The sequence below is a fragment of the Eretmochelys imbricata genome, chromosome 3, assembly GCF_965152235.1.
Source record: "Eretmochelys imbricata isolate rEreImb1 chromosome 3, rEreImb1.hap1, whole genome shotgun sequence".
NCBI lineage: Eukaryota > Metazoa > Chordata > Testudines > Cheloniidae > Eretmochelys > Eretmochelys imbricata.
Window position 1 is genome coordinate 175,150,691 of NC_135574.1, and position 20,917 is coordinate 175,171,607.

At 41.0% G+C, this 20,917-nt stretch overlaps 1 protein-coding gene across 1 annotated transcript in view; it reads left to right on the plus strand.

Moving 5' to 3' along the window:
* Window positions 1-20,917, plus strand: part of EPAS1 (endothelial PAS domain protein 1) — a 148,486-nt gene that overhangs the window by 67,713 nt on the left and 59,856 nt on the right. Inside the window, exon 2 of the mRNA XM_077813866.1 lies at window positions 11,666-11,856. Within this exon, the coding sequence (XP_077669992.1) occupies window positions 11,666-11,856 (191 nt within the window). The remainder of the gene's footprint in view (window positions 1-11,665; window positions 11,857-20,917) is intronic.

The window sequence follows — 20,917 nt, forward strand, 5'->3', positions numbered from 1 at the left end:
CCTTAAAATAGTGGTCAGAATGAAAAGGAGACATGCTGATTTACCTGCGGATGGATCCACATGAAATAGTCTACCTTGAGCTGAACAGCCTTCATATTGGCTCAAGAAGGCCTATCACAGGCTGGAACATAGTCTGTGCCTTCATCTGAAAAATGAGGATGGTTGGGAGCAGAGTACAACTTCTAGGCCTGTGGCCTGCCTTTTGTTCACCCCTGTTCTTACGCTCTACTGCAGAGATAAAGCACACCTTTTCCTATGTGCTTTCAGATTAGGTAAATAGTTGACTTATCTGAAAGCAGATCTTAACAATGCTTGCCTAGCTTCTGAGTAATTCTGTGTACAGACCTGTAGCTTAGCTGTCAAGATTGACTGATTGCTACAACGAAAGGCTGCTGTGAGATTAGGATCTTTAATCTCTCTGAATACAAATAATTGATAAATATATAGTGCTGCATATTGACAAACTATCCTCAGTATCATGATGTGAGTCCAATTCCTATTTTACTACAGTTAACATAGATTTAAAAGTAGAGGTTGTGAAGAAAAGCAATACAACACAAAACCATTTTGTTGCTTGGAAAAGTGTATTTACAAAGCGGGTAGTGCAATTGCTGGTTTTCGAGGAGAACCTGCATTGAAACTGTCCTTGCTGGACACGTTTCTCAATGGCTGTTTTATCTGGCATTACAAACGGCCTCTAAAAGATGTTAAATGTGTTGTGCCAAACAGTTTTAACTTCAGATTAAAACACTCAGTGATCCAGAACCATGGTTGTGGCTGAGTTATTGATAGTACCACTCAGGAGGGGAGGGTGTAAAAGGTGGCTTTGTACTTCTCTGACCCAAGGCTGGCTGTGTGCTAGGCTCATCCTACCGTTTAGACCAGTGGTTCTCAAACTTTTGCATTGGTGACCCCCTTTCACACAGCAAGCCTCAGGGTGTGACACCCCCCCATATAAATTTAAACCATATTTTTTATATTTAACTCTATTATAAATGCTGGAGGAGAAGTGGGGTTTAGGGGTGGAGGCTGTCAGCTCATGGACCCCCCACATAATAACCTCACAACCCCCTGAGGGGTCATGAACCCCAGTTTGAGAACCTTTGCTCTAGCCGTTCATAGAAATTAGAGCAGTTTGTGGGCTACTCTAAATTACCAAGATTGACAATAGCCTCAAGGGCCATTACAATAGTCAGGGATCATTGTGGTGTAGAGAAGCCCTAGTCATATCCCATTTACCAGTAGCCGTACCCCTTATTCTGAGCACAGTGAGTGGAGGTGGCATAGGATCCGAGTCTGCACCACTGGAGTTTGCCCCAGTGCTGGAGCAATCCTCCTGAGACCAGCCATGCTGGTATTAAGGTCTCTTTGCATGACAAGAAGCGGGAGGGACAAGGGGAGGTTGGATGGGTCAGGGTTTCTGAGGGGGCAGTCAGGGGGTGGGAAGTGGGAGTGGGTGGATAGGGGGTGAGGGACAGGCTGTTTGGGGGGGCACAGCCTTCCCTACCCAGGCCTCCATACTGTTTTGTAACCCTGATGTGGCCCTCGGGCCAAAAAGTTTGCCCACCCCGATATGAGGTAACATATACCCCTAATTCTCTTTCGCCCTCCTATTAGTGACTGATTTCCTGCAATACCCAAACTTCTATTCCCTCAATATACTAATTAACCCCCTTTGGTGTGGACCTTGCACTTGTTTTGCACACCCACTGGATGCCAAATCAGTGCAACTTACACCACTTTACCACTTATATATGTATACACTTGTTTTCAAACCAGTTAACACCTGGTGTATAATTTAAACACAGTTGTTTAAGGCTAAGCTGAATTTGGCCACTTGAGTCTGCTTCAGCCTTCAGAACAGGGATGGCCAAACTCACTGACCCTCCGAGCTGCATATGACAATCTTTAGAAGTTCAAGGGCCAGGGCGTGCCTGCTGGAGCTCCAGCCCCATGGGAGGTGCCTGCTGGGGTTTGGGGCTCCAGCTCTGAGGGGAGGCGCCCACTGGGGCTCAGGGCTCCAGCCCTGCTCCTGCTGAAGTCCTGAGCCAAGACCCCCCTCCCCGCTGGGCAGAAGCCAGAGGTGATGTGGGGAGGGCACATGAGGTCATGTGCCCCACCGATTTTTGCCAAGGTATGCTGGCCCCACTTGGTCACATGGTGCAGCCAGGCCCCCACCCTGCTGCTGCTGGAGTGAGCAAGCTGGGAGCTGCAGCTGTAGGGAGCCACTGCAGGGGAAAGCCACTCTTTTTGCTGCTGCCTCTCCCCACAGAGCTAAAGCAGTCACCCCTCCCTACAGCTCCCAGCTGTTTGCTGCTGCCTCTCCTTGAGGAGCTAACACTGGGGAGCTGTAGGATGGGGCTGCTGAGGGTAAGGGGGGACATGCCTGGGGGGGCGTGACTCAAGTTGTTGTGGGGAACCTTTAAATTGTGCTCCCCCCGCCCCCACTCTGAGCAGGCACCAGTCATCTCTGGCAGAAGCCCCGAGCTCCCCCCACCCCAGCCTGGTGGGCGAAGAATGGGGGGAGTGGGGTAAGGGGGCTCTGCGAGCCTCACTTGAACTGTAAAAGAGCCACATGCAGCTCATGAGCTGCCATTTGGCCATCCCTGTGAAAATAATGCATTAGTGAATGCCTTTCACCAGAGAAAGTCTTACCTTGGTTTTGCCTGGGACAATCTTGTCTACTTTAAATGGGTTGGAGTTACACTCTCAACTTCCATATTTTTGGCCTCAGTTCCTGATGAGTTTGTCAACTGCTGTTTATCATGCACATTTCATTTACAAGTTATCAATGTTCTTAATTTAAAGCGGCATTGTCAAAAGGACAATGTGATGCCCAGAGTGAAGGTTATTTTTGAACATTAGGTGGATAGAGTTGTTACAAAACCCCATTATTAAAAACATTTTAACAAAATTTAAAAACAAAATAAGAATGACACCCACTTTTGTACATTTGTTAAATATTTGTCTATGTGCAAGACCCAAACACTGCATCACTGAGCTAATGTAGAACCAGAAAGTGAAAATGACTGTAAATAGAAGAGAAACTGACCTGTTTATAGTTTCAGGGCTAGATCCTATGCTATTTTACAGCACCTGAGTATCTGGCACTTATTGTTCAAACTGAGTGAAATGCAAAATGTAAACAAGTGGTAAGAAGTGCATTTGATTTTTTAAAAAATCCCCAATAATGGAAGATTATATTAACCGCATACTTTCAGATTCATATGACTTTTATCCTAAAAATATTCCTTTAAATTCTTATTGTTCTAAATGAGGTCTAATCAGTTTGGTCAGCCATTCTGTGTGTACAGTAAATCATTTATATTTTATGTTATCTTTTCATAGCTATTCTTGTTCTACAAGTTAACATCTGAAGCTTTTACTGTACACATTGAGGCCAGCATGAATTACTATAGATATTTTGTGTGACAGTTTAATTAACTGTGGATTCTTGACCTTTAATACATGTCTGAGCTACAAGTGCTTAATAATGAGCCTTGAAATGTAAAGTAATATGCCTGTTACTTTATAAGGTTAAGAGGTTTACTTACACAGCAGTTTCAAACAAAGTCCAGAGACACAAAACTAATTAAGTAAACTAAAGTAAGTCAGTCTAAAGCTATGTAATTCTAAACATTTTATAAATTCGCAGTACAGCAGATTTTGTATCAGTGAAAACTGCCATAGTTAAATACTGATTTCAGTTCTTTGGGTACTAACCCTAGAGGCCCTGGAACTTCAGTGCTCTTGAACCTACAAAGTCTAATTGTATTACAGGGTTATAACATTCTGCAGAACTAACCCTTTTTGACTAGGAGGCTATCCCTAAACGTGTGCACACACACACATGCATGCACACACAAATTCACTCCTCCCCTGCAGCATAGGTGCTGGAAGTAGGGGTGCTGGGGATGCTGCTGCACCCCCTGGCTTGAAGTAGTAATAACAACCCACATACATGGTTTCTGCCTTCAGGACCCCCACTATAAAAATTGTTCCAGCAGTACTGCCATGCATTGTCCACACACATGGACTTGTGTAAAGACAGAAGATGATTAACTCTGGTGACACCATGAAGAGTCCACTAAACAAGCCTAGATCCACTAATGTCCATAGCAGAAGGAGCCATCTCTAAAGCGGATTGCCAGGATGTTAGCTGCTAAATAGCCACCAAGAACTTTGAAGGGTAGATGTTCATGGAAAGGTTAAAGATTAGATATACTGACTGAGGACAAGTATTCTTGGTTGACATAAAGCCAGTTATTGGTGGGGTGGGACAAAAGAACAAATATGGATGCACCAAGCAGAAGTTCATATGTTCATATGTCCAGCTCAAGAGTGGATTAACTTTATTTAAATAAAGGGGGCCAGTCTCTATTCCATGCAACCTCTCCTGAAATCAGAGGGCTTGCATAGGTGCAGCCCAGGGCAGAATTTGCGTATCTAACACTACTTCAAACTAGTGAACACTTTACACCTGTGATACACAAGAATTACTTACCTAGTGCAAATGGGTTCTAGTTACCCCATGACTAAAAAGTTCGTCTTTTTTCCTACTGAACTTCTGAGTATATTTTAAGACAAAAATATGCATATTTTAAACATGCATATTTTAAAACAGACATGCATGTACGTTGCTTTGTTTTTCTGAAAGTAGACAGCTATACACACAACTACAATACTGGAATAAGGGTTACTTTTTAGGGCCAGGTTGTGATCCTCTTAACTCATCCTGACTCTGCAAACACTCCCAGTGACTTCAGTGAGATTATTCTGGTGCAAGGGGCTATTCGCCCTGAGAAAGGGGATCATTAATTCTGTTCAGGGCATAATTAAAATAATCGGAGCTCATCTGACTGGTGGAGTTATGCTCTTTGGTTGTTCTTGTCTGTGTGGTTGTGTAATCCACACAACTTCTGGGTGTGGTGTTCAGTCCCATCTAGTGGCACTGAGACCACTTAGAGAGAGATAATGAGTCTGCTCTACAGCCTTAGCTACCAGCCAGTTGGCTTTTAGTTCATGCGGTAGAGGCTCATGCTTTAAACTCCAGAGGCTCCAGGTTCAATTCCACACACAGACGACAAGGATCTGTCAGTGTTACAAGGGGCAGCTTGACCAGGATTTTAACTGGGAAGTCTCTGAAGCTCAGGATGCACTTCCTCAACTAGGAGAAGTATGACAGGTTTCAGAGTAGCAGCCGTGTTAGTCTGTATTCGCAAAAAGAAAAGGAGTACTTGTGGCACCTTAGAGACTAACCAATTTCTTAGTCTCTAAAGTGCCACAAGTACTCCTTTTCTTTTTTAGGAGAAGTATGTAATCCACACACCTTCTGGGTGTGGTGGTCTGTCTCATTTAGTGGCACCGAGACCACTTAGAGAGAGAGAGAGAGAGAGAGAGAGAGAGCGAGAGGGATTAAAGAGTCTGCTCTACAGCCTTGGCTCATGCACTGAGCTCCAGAGGTCCCATTTTGATCCCACCCGCCACCAACTGGGGTCTTTCGGTGTTATAGTTGTCTCTGGGGTTGGTCTGTTGTTTGGGTTATTTTGGGGGGGGGCCTGGGGAGCTTTTGCTACTGAAAATTCAAATGATTTCATGAAGTACTCCTGAGTACTTTGTCTTCTTTGCCCCGCATACAACAGCAGTTTTCAGAATCTGAACTAAACACACTCAAGAGTGACTAAGGAATTGTGTAAACAGCCTTTTGGGAGGGTGGGAAAGGGAAGACAAGCTGCTTATAGTCTGTGGTTTGAGAATCATCCATACATTCTCAACACTTCCTTTTCTTACAGGTCAAATCCTTTATTAACTGTGCTCATGCATGAATAAGCCCTTCTTCAGCCACTCCAGAGCATCATCAAATTAGCATAGGGAAATCCTTGCTTGGAACTTTTTTTCTTCCACCCGAACAACCACCCCACCATTACCCCCTGAAAGGAGGCTGAGGTACTCTGGTGAGGGAGGCAGTCAGGCCTGCTCCCTGATCTGGGGGTGATTTCATTTTTTTCCTGCAGAAGTTTGGACTTTGACATTCCTTTCTTACTGTTTTATAGGGAGGAATTGTACTGCAATTACAACATGAGTGTTTGGATGGATGGGGACATGAGGGTCTAATCCTGCAAGGTGCCAGGCCCCCTTGAACCAATGGGCTTTGAGGGGATTCTAGGGAGGCACTTGGTGGCTGATAGGCTCTGTGTTTTTGTGTTGGTGGAAACACCATCGCTGCACATTGTTCCTTGGATGTCCCACAGAGGTTTGTGTGAGCTAGATCCATGCTTTTGAGTCACTGCAGGAAACGACCTGCATTCAGGCCAAACAGCTCTTTCTTTTTCGCCACAAAAGCAGGTTGTAGCCTGACTAAAATTTGCTGTGAGGGAGTGATTCAGGAGTTTGCTAAGCCCTGCCTTCTCCCTGATCTGTCCTCTTACCACACTGAGGTATGAATAAGATTCAGTGTAAACACTCTTTCATGGGCTTAGTACAGCCCAGTTGTGTAGTTATGCTTCCACTCTCCTGACATGGGTGAATCAAGCCCTAGCCTGGGTAAAATATTCCCCCACTGAAGTCAGTAGGTGTAACTGCAGCCAGCTTTGGCCTCCAGTGTGCAAACGAAAACATGAAAACACCACATATTAGTGAGGTCTCTGTTTTGCTTGACTGCCATTGCTTGTGCAGCCATGAGCAGGGGAAAACAAACAAACAAACAAACATATACATCAGCAATTTTTGAAACCTCACAGCTAGGAGGAGCAAGCATTGAGTGACATTCTTTGAAAGAGTTGTCCCTGTCAGGCAAATAAACAAAGAAGGGTAGACAGAGCTTTGTTGCGGTGTTGGGATTCTCTGTGCCATGAGAAATGGCTGCCATTGCACCAATGTGTGTGTGTGTGTGTGTTGCATGTCTGGTTGCAGTAACGATGGCGCTTCAGTGTGCTGTGTTAAGGAGAGAAAAGGAAAAAAACAGATATACATGGGGTTACCTGGGAGGGAGTATTTCAAGCAGAAGTGCTTGCATTCTGATAACTTATTTATTTATTTAAAAATATAATGATTGAGCAAATTAATTCTTTAAAAGGTAGAGAGCCTTCTTTTCTGCAGGATTCTTAGAGTAAAGAAGAACTATGGGTGCCGTATGTAATAAACTTTAACAATGTCAGCTACGAAAATAATGACTGTGATCAGAAACATTGTAGAAGGATAGCGTAATACAGTTTGAAACAATGACTCTCTAAGGACAGCGTAGGTTATTAAAAATCTTGGGCAACCAGTTAATGAAACCAGCTTGCCTCATTAGCCACACTTCTATGTTATATTTACTGAGGTTGACAAAACTAAATATTTTTCTTTGTGGCTTGAATGGCATCATGAAGTTGCCAGTCTTACACAACTCATTTTTAATTTGTGAATGGCAAATGTCTTGTCCTGTGTACATGCTCGGTTTAGAATTGAAATGAGATTTTTCGGTGGGGATGCTACTTCCTACAATTTTGGATGTTTTGTCTAATTTAGAACCAATTTGAAAAGTGCAGGCTCTAGATTTAGAATGGAGCTCAAACGTTTGTGGTTTGAGTTACATTCTCCAAGTCACAATTGGAAATTCTCGTAAATATTGCTGCATGGGGGTTTTCTGTTTTGTTTTTGTTCCATTTCTAATCTTTATTCCACTGGTGGACTTGCTCCTAGAGATTAATCATTTTGAGTATAGCATAGGCTTTCTTTACATAGAAATGGGGTTTTAAAAACATAAATTTCCCTGAGAAAACATTGGTGTAAAAATACACACATGGTTCTGCTTTTCCTGCGATCTGCAGAAGGAGGACAATAGAGGTAGCTGACTCTCCTGCACACAAACACTGCAGAAATCTGGGTGGAGGGACTGCGTTTGAGCAGATAATATGACCGTTACTTATTAGATCACTATTAAATTACCTTCAATCCTGTTCTTGGCTCAGATGCCTTCTACTACACCAGCTCAAAAACTAAAATATTTGTTGTGTGGGGAAAACATTTCTGTTATATGGGCTTTCACTCTAGTTGCCGGGCCAGTCATAAAGACAAGAAAAAAGTGTGTGAAAGGTCCGTTCCTTCTGACCTAAATGAACGAATGTATTTCTAATCCTTATTTTAATTTTGCATCTTGTTTGATGGGTTGTGATTTTAAAAGTGTACTTGATTTTGGGAGAAGGGTTGGTGTTATCTTCTTTTACATCTGAAAAGTCTGTATTTATTTTATTGAGCTGTGTTGATTTAAAAATATATTTCTTATATTTATTTGATTGTGGCTATGGCCTTAACAGTAAGATACTATACTAATTAACAGTAAGATACTATACTAATTAACTTGTGTTTGTTAAATTACCATAGTCCCATGAAATGAAAACTCCAACCAGTCAAAGTAAAGAATCAGTGTCCTCTTTTGAGGGCCTGTTACTCACTTAAGCAGTCCCTTTGAAGTATTGTCAAATTTCTATGTGACTGCTGTTTCCATGTTTGCAGCATCTCCTAGATAACTTTCATCATAATCTCTCTGCCAACATTTTGGAATATATTCATCTGGGGAAAAAATAGTTCTGTACTAAATTGACTGGAGATCAGTCTCAGGGATTAAAAGGTGTGTTTCTGAGACTCCTTACTCTCATAAAATGCCTATCAGCACACATTTACAACCTTACCCACCTAGGCTAGGGTTGCCAACTTTCTAATTGCAAAAAACCAAATACCCCTGCCCTGCCCCCACCCTGGGGCCCTGTTTCTGCCCCGCCCCTTCTCTGAGGCCGCACCCCTGCTCACTCCATTCCCCCCTCCCTCCGTCACTCGCTCACTTGCTCGTTTTCACTGGGCTGGGGCAGGAGGCTGGGTTGTGGGAGGGGTTAAGGGCTCCACCTGGGGGTGTGGGCTGTTGGGTGGGGCTGGGGTAAGGAGTTAGGGGTCCAGGAGTGGGCTCTGGGCTGGGGCAGGGGGTTGGGGTGTGTGTTGGGGGGTATGGGCTCTGGGCTGGGGACCAGAAATGAGAGGTTCAGGATGTGGGAGGGGGCTCTGGGATGGGGCAGGGGTGTGGGGTGTGGGAGGGGTGAGGGCTCTGGGGTGGGGCTGGGGACGAGGAGTTAGGGGTGCAGGAGGGGGCTCTGGGCTGGGGCTTCGGAGGGGTTCGGAATGTGGGGGGGGGTCGGGTGCAGGAGGGAGTGTGGGGTGCAGGATCCAGAAGAGAGTTTGGGTGCAGGAGGGGGTTCTGAGCTGGGGCAGGGGGTTGGGGTGTGGGAGGGAGTTCGGGGTGCGGGCTCTGGGCGGCACTAACTTCAGGTTGGAGGAAGTCTGCAAGGCTCCCAGGAAGCAGCTGCATGTCCCTCCAGCTCCTAGGCAGAGGGGCAGCTGGGGGCGATGGGAACTGCAGAGCTGTCACTCGGGGCAGTGCCTGCGGGCAGGGCAGCGTACAGATCCCTCCTGGCTGCCCCTCTGCCTAGGAGATGGACAGGCTGGCCGCTTCCAGGAGCCGCGCGGAGTTGCAGCCAAGATGACAAAGCCATCTGTGATTTTCCCTGATGACAAGCACTTCCAACCTGTCCAGGCTCCCAACCTCTCCCACTCAAAATATGCTATAATCTGCCCAAGGTCACAAACATCTTTGCTCATAGCCTCAAAATGAGAGCCTGTGTGGGTGACTCTAGAAATGGGATACATGCTAAAAAATTACAGCTTCTGAAACTGAGAGATTGACCTCTTACGTGTCACATCCTGTTCTCATCCAAGCCAGGTCATTTAAAATGACTGCTATGTTATAATTTTCTGACCAGGAAATGGAGCAATACATTTCACTGGGCACTGTATAATGAACAGCTAAGGGGCAAAGCCATCAGCTGTTCTAAATTGATGAAGTTCTACTAAAGTCAATGGGACTACACTGATTTATATATCAGCTGAAGATTTTTAAACACCTTTGAATTGTAAGCATTTTTTTAGATTGATATCCATTTTGGATTTTCACAGTGGCATGACATTATTGGGGGATCTCAGACAATTATTTTATGACAGTAGACATTGATATTCAAAAAGTTTGACTTTATAGACTGTTAAAACACAAATTGTCAGCATCATATGTCAAAATATACAAAGTAAATATCCTTAGATCAAGAAATCATACCTATTCATTTGTTAGTCCATTTCTAACAAGCCTAATTCAAAAGTCAAAATCACTGGATTTTTACGCTAATTAAATTTTCAAGCACCTTTTTATTTTTTATTTTGCCTATTTGTAAATTTTGATTATTCTAGTGGAACTATTTTTTCATTGCTTTGTATATGTACAGTGAAATCGACATCTACCAATGTTTACTGGTAAAAATCTAATCCTTCCAAGGCTATTTATGAAGTACTGTGTAGGAATTAATGAAGTTTTCCCTCAAGAAACTAGCCCACCCCAAACTTGTAACAAATATGCTTGTGTTTCTTGCTTCTTTAAACTTAGCATTGTGCTTTCTAGTGGATTAATTTTGTCCACTGCCCCTTGTAAAATCCCTTTGACCTTCGGTATTTCTTGTTCTCGTTGGAGTGTGGAGGAGACGGCTCTGTTGGTTGTGTTTATTTCACTGGAGGGACAGACAGGAGAGAGAAGGAGACTTTACTGGAACAGATTTTGCCAAGAATTGGCTTTATTTCATGGTACAGTATTTTTCTAATTAATATATTTCATGGACAGTCTCTTTCATAGTAAAAAAAAAAATAAAATGAAAAGGATGTTTTTTCATGTGTAACATCAGATTTTGAACTGGGACATTTTGTGTAGACCAACAAAGCTTGATAGCATACTGCTTACTTTTATTGAAATGCAAGGAATGGCCTTTCCAACTTGCTATATCTAGGAACAGCGCCACACTTTCTGAAATAGTTCCAGCTGTAAAATGGGTGCTGTGCACCTGTCACCCTGGTGCACTACTCTCTGCACTCTTGTCCTGGCAGGATTGGATCCTTTGTAAGCGATCTGTAGTCAGTAGTAAATTCACATTATTAAGCTGTCTTTTTTTAAATATATGTCCCATATGACAGTGCTGTAAAAGTTCCTTGCACTGTAGGCAGAATTATCAGAACAGCTTTCCATGATAATACCGTATCATTCCATACGTTATTTTATATAGTTATGGAAACGAAAAGATTCTGGATGTAATCCTTGCCCTTGTAAAGACAATGGGAGTTTTGCCATTAACTTTAAATGGGGTCAGTACGTCAGTTTCTTTACAAGGCATTTTGAAAGATATGTATGTCTCCAAAGACTGAAAATATCTGAATTCAGCTTGTTTGACAAATCCAAACAATTTTTAAAATCTCCTGAAAACAGAGTCCTTTAGTGAATCAAATTTAAATTGAATGATGGCAGCACCCATGATTTGCTGTATCTTTTAAGTCTTATTACTAACGGCCACAGTTTGCTCCCATTGAAGTCAATGGGAATTCAGTGGGAGCAAATGCTGACCTGAATGAAATATCAATTTCTTTTATTGTGATGTCACTTTCCAGGGGCTTTTATAAAGAATCAAAATGCTATCACATCTATTATTTTAATTCAAATGGCCCAGCTGGCTCACTGCTGAGAAGATTATATTCCTTGGCAGTGAATGTCTCTCTTAAGATATGAATTGCTTCTCAGGAGCTGTCTTTTTTGCTTACTTTATAGGAGCAGCTCAGAAAGGAGGAAGGAGAAATCAAGAGATGCAGCAAGGTGCAGAAGAAGCAAGGAGACTGAAGTATTCTATGAATTAGCCCATGAACTGCCCTTGCCCCACAATGTTAGTTCGCATCTGGACAAGGCATCCATAATGCGTCTGGCAATCAGTTTCTTACGCACTCACAAACTGTTGTCCTCAGGTAAGGCCCATATAAGAGAGAGGTCAATGTTAGTTGATATCACAATGGCAAAGGTATGCTTATGCCTTTAGTCTCTTGTATTTAGAAAATAATAAATGGGACATCTCAGCATGTGTTCTGAGAACTCAGGCAAACATGAGAGCATAGCTTTTCATCAGGACAATGTGATTTTTTTAAGGGCTTAGAGAAAATTGAGCAATATCAGTCATTAATTGTGCAAGGTATTAATTGTCAAAGTAAGAATTGAAGCCAAATTCAATGACATTTCATATAGGTAGAAACTCATCTAAAAATGCCCAAGAAAATGGTTAATTAAAATCAATTAAAAAGATTTCAGGCTTCAAGAATTTAATCCTAATTAAAATACCTAGATTATAAATTGCAGAAAATTTTCCATGCTGAGATAGGTAAACCCTGATTTGGCATGGAAAACACATTTGCATACTTGCATTTAGAAGGCAGCTCTGACATTGTGAATGTCCAAAAAACATTGTTTAAAAGGATTAATTGTACTATAGGCTGATAGTAGATAGATAATAGATGGTATTCTGGTAGATCTGAGGCACAATGTGCCAAAATAGCTAAAGCCACAATCTTAAAATATTTCACCTGGATGGAGAGATTCTGTTAAAATAGAAACCACCCACTTTGCTGATAGAGAGCTATATGGCAGCACACATGGTGAATGGGATCTTTCAGGATGTGTAAACTGTGGAATGTATTTCAAAAGTTTTTAATTACTGCTACCACTTCTGAGCGTACACTGCTCTGGGAAGTGACGTTGGTGGGCATCTGTGGCCCCCACAACCTGCAAGATCAATGAAAGCAACTGTAATAGTAGTTTCCATTCTTCTTTGGTTCTGAATTGTGGCAAGGAGTAACACCTGTATTTAGTTTTCTGACAGAAAAAATTAGGGATGTAAAATGGTGAAGAATGGATCTCTTGATGTTTGGAGGCATGCCATTACTCATAACCTACAATGGGATGTATAAGGAGTAATTACAACATCTGAAATCAAAGGGTCACTTAGTTCTTTGGACTAAACACTGTAAGATCTAGGGATGGTAAAACTGTTTGATTAAACTAAAAACAGACCTGAATCTTTGCATGTTCTTCAAAGTTAACCATGTCTTCAAGATTTGCCTGTCACTTCTTGATCTTTCTGGGTTGATTTTGATACAGTGACCTCTTAAACACTGAAACTACAACATTAACAATAACTCATACAATGCCTGAGTTAAAAATGAAATAGTATGAGTGAAATCCTGTTCCCAAATAAGTCAATGGCAAAAGTCCCCTTGACTTCAATGGAGTCAAGATCTTACCCACAGTCTTTAAGTTGACAAATGGGATATGTAGTAATACTGCAAAAAAAAACAAACCGCTATTAGAAAGCATCTTACTTTTTCTGTTACTTCCTGAGGGTCTGTTTTATCATGGAGTGTAATAGCTAAGTCACATGCTAATTGTGGTTTTTCAGCAGGTCACATCAGATTAAGTCAAATTCATGCACTTCTGTTTCCAGGTGATTATGGGGTGCCTGTGTGTTTACTGTGATGCCTTTCCACTTCCTCAGAACTGATTTAAGAGTTTTTATTCTTGGCTCATAGAATGTAATTTTCTCACAATTACTATCTGTGCCTATTATAATGGGAAATAAAATAGAGGGATCTTCAGAAAACTGTTTTTACTTAACAGAACTTGCATATCATCTGTGGTTTTGTCAGTAATATGCCATACTCAAACAAGTTGCATAAAATAAACAAACTTTCTTCCAATTAAAAACTCCATATGTCATGCCAACTAGTTACCAGTTAACCAATTTTAAAAATTGAAGACATTTTTTTCATCTACAGATTGTGAGCTATTGATTGGGTAGAGGTAGACTAGATTAGTGGGAAAACAAATTTCTTTTTTTCACTAAGGACAACTAGACAGATAACAATGAGGAGTTCTTGTGGCACCTTAGAGACTAACAAATTTATATGGGCATAAGCTTTCATGGGCTAGAACCCACTTCATCAGATAACATTATTATATTACAAGGATGTTTTTGAAAGTTAAAATTAAGTAACTTACGATTTGTTGTTCTCATCATCTCACAAGGACACCAGATTCATCTGGCAATTACTAAGGCAAAATGAACTCTTTCAAAAAGAAATTAATCTATATTTCTTGGCAGACTAAGAAGTATGAATAAAACATATCTTTTAGTGCCCTCATACATGTTTGGCTTAAGTTTATACTGTTTGACAGTTCCAAGATGTGATACTGGCATGATTTGTCTGTGATATTAAATCAGCTTTTAAAACAAGTTTGTGGTGAATTCAACTGAATCACTTTGCCTGCAATACCAAGTAGCTAAATGAACCTGAAATAAGTCATCAGTCACAGTTGTGACAGCCTTTGTTTTAATAATTCAACTTTTTATCTTCCAAGCCAGGTATATATTTAACTATAAATCCAGCAGCAAGTCAGATGTTGTTCTTCTGTTTGTACAGCAAACATAATTACATCTTCTAACCAAAGTCTGAGTTGTTACTACACAGAATGCAGCTTTAGACATCCAAGACTTTCAGAAGTTATTTTGTGTGTCTGTACTTTTGAGGGCCTATCTTGAACACCTTAAAGGGGCCTGATTTTTCAGACAGTGCTTTACACCTGCTCTCCAAAAATCAGAACCCTCTAAGGTGTCTCAAACTGAGCATACAAAATCCTTAGTCACTTCTGAAAATCTTGGCCCATAGGCTTGTTCATCTCAGGTGCATATCTGTTTAAGTTAACCAAGTGATCTACAGATGAATTTGGCCCTGAATATTTGAAATATGTAGTTTAAACATTTTATTGGTTTTAGAACACAGCAGTGTTAAATTACTGCAAAGATTTTTGAAATCCTTTTTGACGAGACAAAACTTTACTTTCATCAGCCTGTTGCTTCCCTCAGTATTCACACATGATTACCATTAAGACTAGTGGGTAGAATGCATTGGTATCAAGGGAGAATAGAAACCTACCAATAAATTCCCAAAAAGGAAACACAGATTGAGATATTTTAGGAATTATATATTTAAAGAATTAGCCTAAAGTAAACCTATACCCATTAGGAAATTATTTCTTGCCCTGAATAAGCGTGATATTTGGAAATCAATTTTTTGGTAAATAAAAGTTGGCATTTCTGAGCAAACTATTAGCAGTCAAGGTTTAACTGAAAAAAATATTGTTTTTGTCCCTCAAGAGGGAACGGGGGCTGGCTAATAATATGAAGAACTTGACTTTGCTGTATAATAGTTATGTACAATAGTTAAGGCTTAAGTAGCATAATTTTTCTGATCAATTAATTTGAAAGCAGGATGAGAATTAGTTTACCACCTTTGATATTGGGCTCTTTTGAATTAGATACATTTTAGCAACGTACTAGCTGTTATCAGACAATGCTGAAATGTCAAATTTAATGGAAACCTTTAGTTTGTCGCTCATGTATGACCAGGATTGCTGCTCATCACGCAAACATTCAGAAAGTAGTGTAGAACAAAATGGAAAGTGGGTTGTGAGATACTTGACCACATTCTGCTGTCAGTCACACCACTCTAAATCGAAACTGGCTGCAGTAGCTTGAATAAAGTTACCCTTGATTTATGCTGGTGTTCACAAGAGCAGAATTTGGCCCTTTTGTTATACACGAGGAACCTAATTCCAGTAGGGTACATTGATAAAATGATTGATTAGAAGCACAGAAGTTAGTGTGACAGCTGGTCTCTGACTGCTGACATTGCAAATGGGAATTTAAAGGACTGCACACTCCATGAGACGCCACGGATCGCCTCAACGCAGGCTACTCCTTTTCATTTTATCTTGTCTTTTTGGACACAACCATGATTAAGTCAGCTAGACATTTTATATAAACTGGACTTGAGTGTATTTATTTTGTAACTGTAAAAATAATATGTGCTGCATTTATGTACTCACATTGTCAGTAAAGCAAGCTGCCAATTCAACTTGAAAAAAAGACTTTAAAGAGAATCCAGTACACAATACTGTTTGCTTAGTGTTTTTGTTATTATTCAAGCTTTGATTGTTTTTACCAAATGCTACAGTCGTTTAAGAAAAAATACATTTTGATATCAAAGTATTTGCAACGTGTTCTGGTCCTGCCAGGGGTCTGATCCTGTCAGGGCTGACTTCTTTAATTCTCATTGATAGGGGTGAGAATTCAGAGTGCTGAGCACCTCCGAGGACTGGATCCTACTTTCACACTGTAACAGGGATTTTCAAAGGGGCCTAAAGCAATTAGATAGCCAACTGCTCTTGAAAGTCAATGAGTGCCTGACTCCATCATTAACAATAATAATAAAAATAATTTAATAAATGCTTAATAATAAACTCAAAGGGTTTTACATTGGAGGTCAGGGTCATTATCTCTGTTTTACAGAAGGGTAAAATGAGGCACAGAGAGGTTAGGTGACTTGGCCATTGTCACCCAGCAGGTCACTGGGAGAGCCAGGAATAGAATTTAGGTCTCCTGAGTCCCAGTCCAATGCTCTATCCCCACTTCCTCCTCCATTAAGGCCCTCTGAAAATACCTGCCTCCATGTAAGATGTTGCAACTCTATTGAAGTCACTGAAGGGTCTGAATTTGGCCCTTTGTGTCCTATCATAATAGGAAATAGCTGGCTGAATATCTCAGCGTTCAAAAGGGTAAAAAATACCAGGTTTTGCTTTTATAAAAGTTGTTCTTTACTTAGTAACACATTTCCCTTTGATTTTCACAGTAGGCAATTCAGTGTGGGAATGTAGGATAGGAAGTCTTTAACATTTAGAAATACAGTCTGTAGGTCTGACAGCCTGATTGAGATCAGTATCACAGGAAGCAAACTGAAACAATAGTTTTATAATTGTTTCCATGCTGTGCATAGACGGAACAGTACACAATATAACTGGAACTTAGTAGAGATATTGTTAAATATGATCACCTTAAAGATTTTTCAAGATGTCTTCTAATTATACTAGCATGGTAGATTTTGTCATCTTTATATCAGAAAATGAGTGTATCTTGGTTTTTTCCAAATTAGGATCTTGATCCTGCATTTTATTACTGTGAATAGCTCAGCTGAAGTCCAAAGAGGTGTAAGAGTTTGCAGAATCCGGTTCCTGGGAACTTTAGTAAACAGATAAAATTTGATGGACTGACACTTGCATGTATATGCGTATGGCCGGGCTTACTCTCTGAAACAGGGTGAGGGGCTCGGCTATTTGGGAGAGACTTGGAGTAGGGCTGCTACTCCTCTGGATCGAGAGGGGCTATCTGGGGTGGTTCAGGCACCTGATAAGGGTGCCCCCTGGGAGGCTTCCTTTGGAACACTACTGGGCATGCCCCACTGGGAGGAGGCCCTGAGACTGACCCAGGACACGCTGGAGGGATTATATCTCCCGGCTGGCCTGGGAATGCTGGGGTATAGCCAGGCTACTTAAATATCAATTTTGTATATGAATATATGTTGCCAGCAATTAAACTGAGACTGTGACAACACTCATGAGAAAAGAAGCATCACTGGGACCAATGCCTTGCACATCTGAACTCTCATTGACGTTAGTGAGTTGTGTTTTTCAGGACCATGTAATATGGTCCACATTATGCCAGATACTTTCATTGGGCTAATCAGGCGAAGATTGTTTTGTCAGCTTTCCCTCTCCTCATTCTAAATGTACAGACACCTGGGACACTTTTCTATGTAGAAATCCAGCAAAGGAAGTTGGGTGTTGGGAGTTGTTTCTGTGGAGAGACAGCAGAAGGAATGGAGAGGGAGCTGGGAAGCAGACGGGAAGTTGTTTCAGAGAAGGGAGGCTGCAAGGAAGTCGGTGTGAAGTTGTTTCAAGGGAGGGAGACAACAGAGCCGGAAAGCCAGCAGGGAGCAGAAGGGAAAAAATAGCTGTTCTGTATGATTTTAAGGGATAGCATAAACTCTACAGAGCAGTGGTCTGGCTATTGTTTAGCATGTCTGGACAAGCTGAGGCCATTGTGACATAAAACATTTCTTAAAAATAGCTTGTTTGTTTGCTTTGCTTTGCTTAATTGGAAAAATAACTCCCTGTGTCGACCCCAGCCCCATCAGTGAGAGTGGGAGAGCATGTTGAATATTACATTCCTGCAATGGCATCTCTCTTGAGAAAAGTCATATCTGACTTACTCCAGCTAAGGGCCTGATCCTACATGGTGCTGAGTGCCTCCTGAACCTCCTCACAGGTCTGGGTGGCCCTGACTGGATATGAACGCTTTGTAATAAAGTTACTAAATAGCAAGAAAGCAAATATTTTCTAGAAGTTGTTGATGTGCTTGTCTCTAAGTGAACCCTTCAGGAAGCTGGGAGCTTTCCTAATGGCTTTTTGCTGATGCATCTAAATTGCAGCTTTTATTGAATCAATAGAGAATATCTTCTCAGACATGAGGATTGTTATATCAGGACAGAGAATCACAGAAAAATTAAATTTCCTGTGATACTGAACAAGAGAAACTTTACTAGAATAAGACAAATAATACTATTTGTAAAGCTATTCTGTTTCTCTGTGGTTCACTGTAGAGCAGTGGTTCTCAACCTCTCCAGACTACTGTACCCCTTTCAGGAAACTGATTTGTCTTGTGTACCTTCAAGTTTCGCCTCACTTAAAAACAACTTGCTTACAAAATCAAACAGAAGTACAGAAGTGTCACTGCATTCAATTACTGAAAAAGTGCTTCCTTTCTCATTTTTACTATATAATTATAAAATAAATCAACTGGAATATAAATATTTTACTTACATTTCAGTGTATAGTATATAGAGCAGTATAAACAAGGCAATGCCTATATGAAATTTTAGTTTGTACTGACTTCACTAGTGCTTTTTATGTAGCCAGTTGTAAAATTAGGGAAATATCTGGATGAGTTGATGTACCCCTGGAAGACCTCTGCCTACCCCCAGGGATACGTGTACCGCTGGTTGAGCTTCTTCCTAGAACCCTCCCTTACCCTTCTCCTCTCATAGTTTTACAGAAACAGTACATGTATCCTAACAAAGAATCCTCACTCTTTCCCCCCCATACGGCAGATAAAACCCTGTCACCCTTTTTGGGGGGAGTAGGGAGCAGTAATTGTTGTTGTTAGGCAGCATGTGATTTCATCTGCTGAACATGACATCCAGACAACTTTCTGAGTCTTTGCCTAGTCCAGGGGAGGAGTCAAGCATTGAAGATTGACTCCTAGGTCATGCCAGTACAGACGATTTCCAATAGACCACACATGCATTTGGTACGTCTTTAAATTTTAAAAAGTCACATCTGAGCAAGACAATAGGTGACTGAAAGAATACAGACTCTTCTTTCAGATGGCATATGGCACTTATTTACACCTAAGCTGTTATATCTTTCAAGGGAAATCTGACTTTTAGCATTTAAATTTGTTCCAAGAGGTTGGACTAAAGGAAATGAGCAAGCATCTATGGAAAAAGTGTTCTAAAACTTGGGAACAGCGCACATCCTGACAGTGGGAATTAATCAAAGCTTGTTTACGAGAGCTATTTTTAGCATAAAAGAAGGTTACTATAAACATTACAACAAGAACTTGCCATAACAGTTCAAAGTTACAGGGTGATCGATTGTACTTTTCTGTGGGCAGAGGAGAATTGATTAAAAAGCTGTAAAAGATTTAGATTTTACCCAGATTAGGAAATATTTTACCAGGAGGCAGCATGATCCAATAGCTAAGGTATTGGATTGGGACTCTGGGCACCCGGGTTCTATTCCTAGCTCTAGTACAGATGTGGCATGTATAACTTTGGGCAGGTCAGTTCACTTCTCTGTGCTTCTGTACCCCTTTCCACCTTTTGCCTTGTCTATTTTAGACTCTAACTTCTGTGGAGCAGGAATTCTCCCATTATGGGTTTGTACTGTGTCGCGCACAACGCAGCTCCAATGTTGGTTGGGGTCCCTAAGTACAGTACAACCATAATACAAATAATAAGTTGTAATGTGGTATGAATTAATATAAATTTAAGGAGCCCAATGAGTAAAATGGAATTTTGCACTCCAGTCTCAAACTTGTATTATCAAGGCACTATAACTATGCCACAATCATTAGTAAAGGAGAAATGAAAAAGGCTCCATTAAAATGAAGCATTTGTTTGTAAGATTGCGTAAAGGGGAAAATATACATCATGCTTGTTTCAAAATGTAATAAGCAATTTTTTGAACATAATTTGAGTCAGTAATTACCTTCCTAAACCCCTGAAAAAGCTGGAGAGGAGATGCCAGGTTACCTCTGCCAAAATAAGTGACATCACAGCTACTGTAAATATAAGTTGAAAAAGTCATTCTGTTCTAACCCCCTATTTTCATTCCCTCCCAACTTGCTCAAACATTTTCCTCTCAGGCTAAAAGAGCTCATGCTTATGGTCTAGTATAGTCCACTGGTAAATTGCCTAAGAAAATTTAAAACAAAATAAAAGAATGGAGTCATTTCTGGGATATGCACGAATTACAAAGTCTCTCTGTTTACCTTCCTATCAGTCTGCAAAATTGTGCTTCTCTGGAAGTGAATCAGATTTTTGCCATTGATTTAGGACTTGTCTGTACACAGAAGTTGTACTGCTTTAACTATACCCGTGTAGTTAAAATGGTGCAACGCCCCTAGTCTGGCCTGGTCCCACTGGTATAAAGCTGCTTTATAATGGGATAGTTATTCCCCACACAGGAAGGGGAATGACTATACCTGCATAAGGCATCGTTTATACTGGTATAGATAGATCCACACTAGAAGTTGTACTGGTAAAACCGTATGGGTAAGAAATCACACACCTAATCGACATAGTTATACCAGTACAAAGTACATGTGTAGACCAAGACTTGGATGTGAGCAGCAGCAGGACCTACAAAGCGCTAATTGACTACAAATGAGGATTCCCATTAAGTACTGACGTTGAGGCTGCCGGTGTTATGCAGCATTGGGCCATTTTTTCTGTACTAATATATGTTTAAAAAATGGACAGGGTCCAATACAACAAAGAGCTTAAGTGTGTGCTTAAATTTAAG